This window comes from Ictidomys tridecemlineatus, chromosome 7, assembly GCF_052094955.1.
Source record: "Ictidomys tridecemlineatus isolate mIctTri1 chromosome 7, mIctTri1.hap1, whole genome shotgun sequence".
In the NCBI taxonomy this organism is placed as follows: Eukaryota; Metazoa; Chordata; class Mammalia; order Rodentia; family Sciuridae; genus Ictidomys; species Ictidomys tridecemlineatus.
This window is the reverse complement of record NC_135483.1, coordinates 37,210,416-37,221,812: the sequence shown is the minus strand read 5'-3', so window position 1 is coordinate 37,221,812 and position 11,397 is coordinate 37,210,416. Positions and strand designations below refer to the sequence as shown.

At 41.0% G+C, this 11,397-nt stretch overlaps 1 protein-coding gene and 1 non-coding gene across 3 annotated transcripts in view; both read right to left on the bottom strand.

Moving 5' to 3' along the window:
- Window positions 1-4,025: 4,025 nt before the first annotated feature.
- Nipal2 (NIPA like domain containing 2) overlaps window positions 4,026-11,397 on the bottom strand; it is a 79,875-nt gene continuing 72,503 nt past the window's right edge. For both annotated transcript variants that reach the window (XM_078016886.1, XM_078016887.1), the window contains 3 exons: window positions 9,724-9,787; window positions 8,536-8,630; window positions 4,026-7,218 (listed from right to left, as the gene is read on the bottom strand). In XM_078016886.1, coding sequence (XP_077873012.1) covers window positions 7,106-7,218; window positions 8,536-8,630; window positions 9,724-9,787 — 272 coding nt within the window. In that variant the 3' untranslated portion in view covers window positions 4,026-7,105. The remainder of the gene's footprint in view (window positions 7,219-8,535; window positions 8,631-9,723; window positions 9,788-11,397) is intronic.
- Window positions 6,370-6,474, bottom strand: LOC120883797 (U6 spliceosomal RNA). Its single transcript, XR_005725993.1, has one exon. It is a non-coding gene; the product is annotated as a U6 spliceosomal RNA (small nuclear RNA).

Below are 11,397 nucleotides of genomic sequence, written 5' to 3'. Positions count from 1 at the left end.
AGGATCTGCTGGGGGTTGAGGGACCACAAATGCACAGTTTGAATCCAATCTTTACTTCAAGAACACTTATCATACCATCTTGTATTGATAGTGAATGGCTAAGGATGCAGGGGAAACATTGAATACTGATGGAAGAGTTTCTGAAAAGAGACTGATTATGATTGGATGGTTCATCCTGCACTCCCAGAAATGAAGTAAATGCCATAATTTACTTTCCCAATCGAGGCCAGACTCTTGATCTATAGCGGAGCTGCTACTTGAGGGCTTCTGAGCTGCTTTTCTGGTCTTACCTCGCTGTCTTCCTCTTCATGTGACCCCACATCAGAGGCGTTTACCAGGCTGCTACTCAGATGCTTCCATGATCACAGAGCCTTCTCTGATATCTAAATTCTACCTGTGCTTCAAAGACCAGCTCCACCCCTGGGTTTATTTCCTAGGGTCACCACAACAAATTACCACACACTTGGGACTTGAAAAAAAAAATAGAAATTTATTCTCTTCTGGAGGCCAAGGTGTAGGCAGGGCAGTACTCCCTCTGAAGTCTCTAAAGAATCCTTCCTTGTTTCTTCCAGTCTCTGGGGCTACAGGGATTCATTGGCTTGTGGCTTCATGAATCCAGTGTCCTCCTCTGTCTTCACAGGACTTTGTCTGTTGTGTCTGCATCTTCCTGTCTTCTCTCTCCTCAAAGGACACTTACTGGATTTAGGGGTCACCCAGGTAACCCAGGCTGATCTCATCAGGAACCTTCACTTTATTACTTTTGCCAAGAAGATTTTTTCCAAATAAGGCCACGCATGTTCCCATGGTCTAGGGTTTAGAAGTGAACATATCTATTTTGAGGCCACCATTTAACCACTACAATTTCAATTCCTTTGAAGACTGTCTTCTGACCTTTATCTCTTACCTCCTGTATCCTTTGTGTTGTTCAAGTTTCCTAAGGCTGTTGTGACATTCTACTGTGCACTATAGGTACACTGACACCAGAGGTAAGAGTTAGATGTCCCAGGTTCAAATCCCAGCTGCTATTTGCCAGCTGAATGATACCAGTCATGTCACCTAACCCCTCTTGTTAGGTCCAGGACACCGTAAGGAGTCTAGATCACAAGATTTAAGGAGTTATTCACTCTTACCTCCTGAAAGTAAGATTTTCATGAACTTCTTCAAATGTTGTGCCTCAGATGCCTCTTTTGACTTATTGTCTTTTTTTTGGGGTGGGGGAGTGGAGACCAGGATTGAACTCAGAGGCACTCAGCCACTGACCACATCCCAGCCCTATTTTATTTAGAGATAGGATCTCACTGAGTTTCTTAGCACCTTGCTGTTGCTGAGGCTAGCTTTGAACTCACAATCATCCTGCCTCAGCCTCCCAAACCACTGGGATTACAGGTGTGCACCATCATACCCAGCGCGGCGTTCTCTCTCTCTCTCTCTCTCTCTCTCTCTCTCTCTCTCTCTCTCTTTAAAGAGACACAGAGAGAGAGAATTTTAATATTTATTTTTTATTTTTATTTTTTGGTGGACACAACATCTTTGTTTGTATGTGGTGCTGAGGATCGAACCCGGGCTGCATGCATGCCAGGCGAGCACGCTACTGCTTGAGCCACATCCCCAGCCCATGCCCAGCTCTCTTGACTTATTCTAATCTAGTCCCTTGTCTTAGTTTTCATGTAAAGTGGAGACAAAGACCTCCCTGACAGAGAAATTATAAGGATTAAATGAATAACTCAAGTAAAAGCCCAAGCACAGTGCCTGCACACAGCAATGATGTGGTAAACAGTAGCCTTTACTTCTCTGAGTAGATGGTAAGCTCCTGAGAAGCTGGTCTTCATGTTTAAAACATTTTAAAACATTTCCTAATATCCATAAACTTGGAAGCAACCAAGGTGACCTTTGGTAGATGGATGGATCAATAAACTGTAGCACATCTGGACAATGGAATATTATTCAGCACTAAAGAGAAATGAGCTAGCAAGCTGTGAAAAGACATGGGAAGGGAGTGAATGCACTTCACTGAATGAAAGAAGCCAGACTAAAAAGACTAATACATTGTATGATTCCAACAATACGTCAAAACGTCAGAGACAGTGAAAAGATCCAGGGTTGGGAGGGGAAGGAATGAATATGCAGGACACAAGGGAGTACTATAATGATGGACACATGACACTGTACATTGTCCAAACTTAGAGAATGCATACCAGCGAGAGTGAATCCTAATGTAGAGACTCTGAGTGTCAGTGATATGTCAACGTAGGTCCATCAATTGTAACAAGTATATCACTCTGATGGGCGATGTTGGTCATGGGGGAGACTAAGCAAGTGTGGGAACAGGAAATCTCTGTACCTTCTGGTCAATTTTGCAGAAGCAAAACTAAAATGGTTCTAAAAACAAACACAAAAAAACCAAACACATTAAAAACAGTAAGTAATCAATTATGTCTGAGACTGTTATGAATTTATGAATATTTGCTAAGTGTGAGGCATCTGGTCATTGGGTGAATAGTCCACAATCAAGAAAATAGCCTAAGCTTGGAGTCCATGGATCAAGAGCTCTGGAGCTGATTCATCTCCTTGTTCATGCATGTGTTTAGAAGGTTTAGGTGAGGCGCTTTGGACAAAGGGAGTAGAGCCCAAACCTCAGAAAATTTCTGAGGTTGGTTTTCAAATTAGAACCATGAGGGAAAAGGCTCTGGAAGCGAGCTGCATGCGTGCTGGAAGGACTGGCTCATGTCTGGCTAGCAGCAGCTCAAATGTGCAAAGTGGCTTTGGTCCATGCGAACTGGTCCCATCAGGAACGGACTGGCTCCTTCGGTCTCACTTGCCAGCGCCCTGGGAAGGAGATTCTTTCCTGGAACACCAAGACTATCTTGCATCTTGCCTGGGACTCTGTGAAACTCTCAGCAATGCCTGGCCCAGCTGGGTGTACCCTGAAACACCACATTTGATATTGGGATTGATATTCCTCTTTTACATTGTGGTTGGGACTCATTAACTCTCAATAGGGATCCACACTGAAGGAGCTGCCTCCCTTTCTAGCAAAAAAATGTCTCATAAGTTGGGCCACAGCTCCTGTAACTGATTTGTTCTCCTGGCATGGGGACAGCATGTTGTGTGGTACCCTGAGGCTGGTGAGAAAGGGGACAGACTCAAGAATTCCTGGGTGGGAAGGGCTCTTCCTTGCATTCACCACAATTGCTAAAATACTATGTTTAATAGCCCGAGACTGGTCTATATTTGCATGGAAACCATGTATGTGTGGAATTTTATTTTATTTTATTTTTTTACTTCAAGATGGCCATAATAAGAGCCAGACCATTGTTGATGAGTCTAACGATTAGAAGCAGCCTCGAAATTCCTCACACAATCATGTTGGGTTCAATTTTGAGATCTTGTTCTAATAGTTCAAAATGTGTGGTGTTTATCTAGCAACCTCACTAAAGAACTCATATTCACTGGTGCCAAACACGTGCGTTAGGTTTGCAGCTGCCCCCATCAAGGATTGGCTCAGTAACCAGCCAAAGTAACGGAGTTTACGTAAAGCAGTTTGGAAGGGTATTGGAAGGTTCATTTTAGTAACTGCTATATTTATGTCCATCATATCACTATTAAATTGGCAGGCGTGAGGCAGCCTTCAGAGTGGCTGAGTGTGTACCGTCACCATTCCTGGATGCGCTGTGCTCGGGAACAAGGAGTGCAAAGAAGACTCTTGGCTTTAGGAACTTGGCTTGACATTTCTATCCATTTGAGTCATGGCCACAATGGCACCTGCTTCCTTTGGAGCCAGACTTACACATTACCACCATTACTCTTTAATAGCACTAAAATTGCACTCATTTGTGAAATCTGTCTCTTCTCTTTTCTGCCACAGAATGGAATCTCCAGGGCTCTGTGTGTGTGTGTGTGTGTGTGTGTGTGTGTACATTCTGAGCTGCTGCCTGAGAAATTTTTTCTTGCATTAGTTTTCAAGGGATTCTGGTAAAGAACGTCTTACAGCAATCAGAAAAACCAACATTTAAACTGAAAAACAATCAGATGATAAAGACCTCTGCTTTAGTTTACTACATAAAAGGTAATGTACAAAGATTTCAACTTGGGGTGTGGGATTGGAGAGGCTCTTCCAGTATATAATGAGTGGTGTCTGCAAAATAATCACTGCCTTCCAAAGTGAGAAACTTGAACTCCAAGAATAAACTCGTGCTCTCATTTATTTCTTAAATGAGAAAAAAGACCCTAATGTAACTATCAAGACACTCCCATGGTTTCTGATTTATCATGAACAATGAAATGTTATTTTTAAAAATCTTTGATGTCCAAGAAATAGAAAAAACTTGCAGGGCAAGGGTAGAGGAGTCTAGATCAAGGGTTGGCAAACTATAGCCCAGGGATTGGTGTATTTTTATAAATCAAGTTATACTGGAGCATAGCCATGCTCATTTGTTTACATATTGTCTGCGGATGCTTTTGTGCTACAATGGCAGAGTTGAGTATTTAGGATCGACATCGTATGGACAACGCAGACCCCAAAATATTTACTCTCTGAGTTTTTACTGAAAAAGTTTGCCAATCACTGGTCTAGACAAATAGTCAGATGAGCCAAATGTTGGCTGAAGGTCCCCAACTTACATGCCAAGGGAGGACTAGATTGGTTTTGTTTATTGTCATGCACTAGTACTTTTAAAAATCCCACAAGTCAGTACACTAAAACTCCTACGATTCACCTTACTTTGGGGCACCAATATGGAAAATAAAATTAGATCTGTGTGTATTTTCTATGTAATCTGGATTTCTAAAGCATTGCTGGATTATATAAATCAATGTCATTTCTTAGTACTTTTAATAGTGTTGGTGGCCTGTAAATACTGGTGCTGTGCTTGTGTCTGCAAAATTATACAATATTCAAAACTGTGCACTCTAGCTATAAATGGAGTCCTACTTCAAGTAAAACTCTTCAGTCTAATTGTTTCCCAATCCTAACCAGTTTCAAGATTCACCAGAAAGCTGTAGTTTACGGCCCCAGACACACTTCTCAGCTGTGCCTCCCAGTGTCAACATGCCGTGCCCATTCAGCACAACGTGCCATAAATTAGACAACTGCTGACTCTGAACCATGGGACACTTTCCACAATGGCAAAAACTGTTACCAGGAGTTCAGAGGCCAGACACACATGGGCTCCGGGCTATTTTTTGTACACTGCTGATAGATTTGCATCTCTCTTCTTTGTGGCTAATTTTGGCCAGTCTGGTCAACAGTGTGGGTTAGTATAGACATTTTCTGGAATTATTCACACAAATCTGTTTTTAGAATAAGGAAATTATGTTTAATTTTATATTCTTTTAATCCATTTCTATATTTTAGCAGGCCTTTATTTTATAATAAAAAGCTTCAGAATAAAGAAAAAGATTATAGGTTAGGCAAGCACAGTGGCAAATGCCTGTAATCCAGCAGCTCGGGAGGCTAAGGCAGGAGGATCCTAAGTTCAAAGCCAAAATCAGCAAAAGTGAGGCACTAAGCATCTCAGTGAGACTCTAAATGAAATACGAAACAGTGGCTCAGTGGTTAAGTGTCCCCGAGTTCAATCCCTGGTACCTCCTTATCTCATAAATGAGTATAGGTTAGGATGAAGAACAAAACTAAAAGCAGTTAAGATTGCAATCCCCCTAGCTCTGAGTTGAACTCCTACACTAATGAGAGACCACTGGCTGGAACAATATCAGACTCAACAGGTCAGGAGTGATCTGAAGGTTTTGAAATATCATTAGGGATAGGGCTTCATTATTTGATTACAATTAAGTCTTCCTCTTTTCTTCTCATTTAAATGTTAGGTAGGTTATAAACAACAGATATTACTATGGATTCTACCTGCGAACTATCTTAGTAGACCTGGGATTAATAGCAGCTGAAAAGCCATTAAGGGCACAGGAGCCCTACTGGGCAGATTTAACTAGCTGAAATCCAGCCAGGCACAATGGCTTGAGCAACTTAGTGATTGCTTACTAAGCAAAATATAAAATAAAAAGGGCTGGGGATGTGGCTCAGTGATAAATTGCACCTGGGTTAAATCCCCTCTCCCAAAAGGCTGAAAGCTAGGTCTCCCGTCATAACCTTCCTAGAAGAATCCACTAGGTTTGAGACAATGACTTGAGAAAGAAATGGAGTATAGTGCAAATATCACTATGAATCCAAATGTGAGTTTTGAGACTTGTGTTGAAAGTTAAAACATAAACCCACCTGATAAATCATAAAATCTGTAACAGTTAAAGGCATAGAATATAGTTTTTCTTCAGTTTCAATTCAAGTATAATAGGACCATATGGCTGAAGAAAATGCCATCATTCTACATTTTTATTAAAAATAAACAGCCATTAGTCCTAATTAATTTCCCCCCTTAACATTTCACAGATTCACTTGTCATCCTTGCCCAGGGGCCATGCTCTGTACTGTTCCAATTTTAGAATATGTGTTATGGAAATGAGCACAGTCCTATTTTTAAAATTTTTTTTAGGCTTAAAATAGTCCGTCATACCAGTCTTTGAATTCTGCTATGGTACCACTGCAGAATGACACTTATAAATTCTCATTTTACAGAGGCCCTTTCTTTTCAAAGGAGGATTTTAAGGGTTAGTTTTCAGAAAAGACGAGTTGCCTTTCTAATTCAGGAATGAAAAGGGGAGCTCTGTATGGGAGGCTCATAAAAGGTACCCTAGAACTTTCTTTCAGGACTGAGGTTGCCGGGCTAAGGGGTCTTCTGAAGCCAAGCAATAGCCTACAAGCCACGTGGGAGAAGCAACCTTTGCCTCCTATGACCGGATTTCGAAGGCACATTTTTGTGTGACATTCCTGCTTGAGCATTCAGGCCCCAATTAAGATCTAGCTGGTTAGATGATCACTAGGGAGAGTTCCAGGGTGTGGGGAACACTTCGAGTTACATTCCATGAGAACATTAGACTGTCAAAGCGTAGGAAGGCTCTGATTGTCCACAGTGGGGAAGGGCTGAAACTAATGTGAGCACATGTCAGCATGAAATAGCTGCTGACACAAATTGAACATGTGCAATCTTTTAAAAAGGTGGTATCGAGTAACAGGCCCACAGCCATCCCTCTGGGCACTTTAGACCTCTTTCTTCTCTCCACTTTGGCTCTTTGTTGAGTCACTTCCATCAGGCAAGGTTCCATAGGATAAGCCATTTGAATCTGGTTGTATTTTGTCCGACGTTTGTTTCCCTGTGGAGATAATAATCATAGAAAAAAAAATCTTTTTGAGCCTTACGGAAGAAAAAAAAACCCTAATAATTTCTCTTTGGTCTAGGCCACATTTTATTCCCCTTTATTTATTTTTAAAGTACTATGTGGTCACCCTCTAAACAGAAAAGATAACCGTCAAGGAAGAAAGGCCCAAGGAAGTCCATGTCACTTGGTGTGTGGTCACGCACTGTCCATGTGAGAGAGCTGTCTCCCGACCCCAAGCTGGGCATGGAAATCGGTTGGCCAGTCAGGAGATTCGTGTGAAGCACTCACTCATCTCCAAACCTTTCTCCCCAGGGCTTTGTCCTCTTTTCCATGTCTAGTCTAAAGCATATGACAACACAGAAAAAACAGACTTTCATGGAGCCTTCAAAAGCTGCTCCTCTATATGGGGCTTTACGAAGTGGAAAACAGAATTAAAAATAATGGTGTGGACAAATGTGGACCATCAGAGCCTTCCTACGCTTTGACAGTCTAATGTTTTCATGGAATGCAATTTGAAGTGGTCCCCACACCCTGGGTTTGGTTCCCAAACAAGTTGTCTCTAATGCATACCCTTGCCACAGATGCCTATGATTGCCCAGAATGCTTTTTGGCTGATAAGATGGCTCACACAGAAAAAAGAACACAGGATTCATTGCCCAGGGCCATGATTTCTCAGTCTTAGGGATGAGGCTTTAGTGGGTTTTGCCTACTGAATGGTGGAGGAGGCTCTGAGAATCTATTTCCTACCTGGAAACGAGAGAAGCAACCTAGGGAGAGGTCACCCCAAATCCCTAGCCAAGTGGTGAATGTGAGGGAAGAAGAACCGGAAAGAGGATGCATGTTAACCCAATCTAGATGCATGAGGGGACAAGGGAGGAGAAGCCCTCCTGTTCTGGAGGCTGTGACGATGTCACTTTTGGCACATGGTTCACAGGCCACCTCAGTCTCCCCTAGGAGTGATGTTCCTTAGCAGCCTAACCTTCAGTCCTTATATGTATCTCCAAAGCCTCTCCAAGTGGCAGGGATCTGCTGTTGGTAGCCATTTCCCACATGTTTCCCCTATCTTTTTACACTCTAAGAAAAAAAAAAAAACCCTAAATCCCCAGATCTATGCAAAACTGACATTCCATAAATTATTATTAACATTTACACTGAAAACATCACCTTTGCTTCATCATTAAGTGTACTTTTTTTGAGGGTAAGAATTATGTTTTATATTAACTCCATACCACCAAATAATACCAACAATTGTTAACTTATAAGGATAAAAGCTTCTATTATAAACAAGAGAATATATTTATATATTTTTACCAGGAATATCTCCAAAATCAATATAGGACTGTTGCAGATGTTCCTTTTCTTGATTTCTTGTGACCAAAAACACACCAAGAAATGACAGAAAGCACCTGTAAGAAAAAATATTAATAAAGAACAAAGGAACGCTGAAACAGCTCATGGTATTAAATAACTGAGCTCCATATCCTACATGATGACATAAATTCCATCAGTTTTGTTTATCCTGCTTCTCATGGTAAGCTGCCTAGAAGTTGTCTTAATTGTTGGAGCCAATAATATTTGTACCCAGAACCAAGACTTGGGCAGCTTCCAATAAATCTCTGCCCCAGGTTTTTACCATCTGGAGGCTAATTCAGTCGCTAAGCCCTTTGGGTAGACACTAGGTCTCGTTTTCTATCCATGCATGCCCAGACCCATTACTGGCATGCAAACACAAGTGCAAAAACAATTTATTCCTTAATTTTCTAAGAAATCTCGTTGTCCTTGGCCATAAGAGTAGTCATAGTTTCCAGACCCCAGAAGTTTGGCCTCGCCCAAATGTCTTATGAAATTGAATTTTCAAGATAGATGGTTTCCTATGCTGAAAATAGTTTAGGCTCAAGTTTGCATAACAATGGTCATGCTGAATACCAGATCAAATGGAATGCCACTTGAAGCCAATGGAAGCTTCTATACATTGGCTGTATCTTGTCAAGGTTCTGCTCTGTATGCCAGCAAGGCTAGTGATGTGTCCCTCAGATTTCTAGGAAGCATGGAGCTGGCCACTCTAAGAGAGGAATGGATCGACTTGATGCTCCTAGGTCCAAATCTAGGGATCTGCTCCTGTCTTGGTCTTTTATTCTAGGATGATTCCTAGAAGCATCCTCTAATTGAGATCTAATCTCGGGGTTCCCAAGAGTGAGGTAGGTCTGGTACAGTAGTAAAAGGTGGAGTAACTACAAAGGCCAGTGAGTTTAATCTCAACTTTGGCTGGCACTGAAAATCACCAATGCTTTAGGACCCTCAGGGAGATACCTAAATCAAAAGCCAAAGACACTGAGCCCTGTGAAAGGTGTTAAGTTGAAAAATATGTTTCTTTTAGGAGTGCAGGAAACTGGTGTTTCTTACATTATTTTCCAATTTTCTATACTTCAGGTGCAATGCCAAAAATCCTATTAAAAGTAATAGAATTTCACATACCTTACTTCTGAGGCATTTACTCACCCAAAAAGATATATAAATACAGTGAGAAAAGCGGCACCACGGAATTCCTGGTAAAATATGATACCTATATAGGAATAGAATACAGAATTAATTTTAGGGTAGGAGTATTTACAATAGTTACACATTATTTCTAGAATTATGTAAATATGTCTAAATATGGCTATCCTTAAAATGCACATTCAGTAGTTTATTTTTAAAAAAATTTGCATGCCACACTTACATTTAAAATTATTCCAAAGGAACAGAGACTTGTAGATTTTATGTAATATGATTATAATTATTATAAAATCAACACAATTGACAAAAGGTTTCCTTTTCTTTTTTCTTTTTTTTTTTTTGGTATGGGGGACTGGATCAAGGGGTGCTTTACCACTGAGCTGTATCTTCTGTCCTTTTTATTTTATTTTGAGACAAGCTCTTGCTAAGTTGCTGAGTTTCTGAGGCTGGCTTTAAATTTGTGATCTTTCTGCCTCAGACTCTCGAGTTGCTAGGATTATAGACACAACCCACTGTGCCTGGCTTGACATAAGTTTGCAAGCCAGGCACAGAATTACCCAGTCCAAGAATTTCTCACCAGAATATACAAGAGAACAAAAGTCTAGGGACCATATTCCACCTATGATTTTAGATCAGGGTCAGCACCTGGCCTGAGAGTCTGGGTGAACCATGGGGTCACTGACATGGCAGGCCCACCTCAGGCCAGCAGCTGTAGCCCCTCTGTCACTCTTGGCTATGCCCTGTGGTCTGCCAGCCTGGTCACATGCCCATACAGGTACAGGAAAACACTGGCCACTGGGGTGTTGCCCCCGCTTCATTTTCCTCTGCTAACTGCTCTCATGTCCTCCTTCTGGCCTCCCTTCCTAGGCGATGGCAAGAAAGCATGCAGGATTTATTTTGAGGAACTTTTCTTCTCTCCCTGTTGGTCTCAATGATTCCTTGTTAGTTTGAGGTCCTAAAACCTTTGTAGGGTTTTGTTAAACAAGATATCCTTAGTGTATGAAGCACCTGGAATCAGAGTTTTTGTGTCAGGAGCTAGCTTTGTTAGCCAGTCAATGAGTACTTACCGAGTGTCTCCTGTGCACTGCTGTTGGGGGTGATGGAGACCCCACTGTGAACAAGAGGAGTCCCGCTCACAGGAGACAAAGCTTTCTCAGCCTCAACCTTATCTCCTTACTCTGAGAATGGACTTCTTACAGGAAGAAGCCACATAGAACTGGATGAATATTTCTGAAACATCTTCCATATTATCACATACTTCTTCATTATCATTTTATTGTGTCCATGTTATTCTAAACTAATGCACCATAATATTCATTATATTCATAATATTCATTTCTGAGGACAGTTTAAGTTGTTTCTAATTGCTTGTTCTTTAGTAAATAAGCAATGAACTTCTTTTACACATTTCCTCCAGTGTTTTATGATTTTTTTTGTCATTAAAATTGGTTTCTAGAAATGGAGTTTCTGTTTCAAAGAGTATAAACACATTTTATTTTATTTTTAATTTTTTTAAATATTTTTTTTGTTTTAGATGGACACAATATCTTTATTTGTTTTTATATGGTGCTGAGGATAGAACCCAGTGCCTCACATATGCCAGGCCAGCACGCTACCACTTGAGCCACATCCCCAGCCCCACACATTGTATTTTAAAAAATTACAACAAAGTAAAGC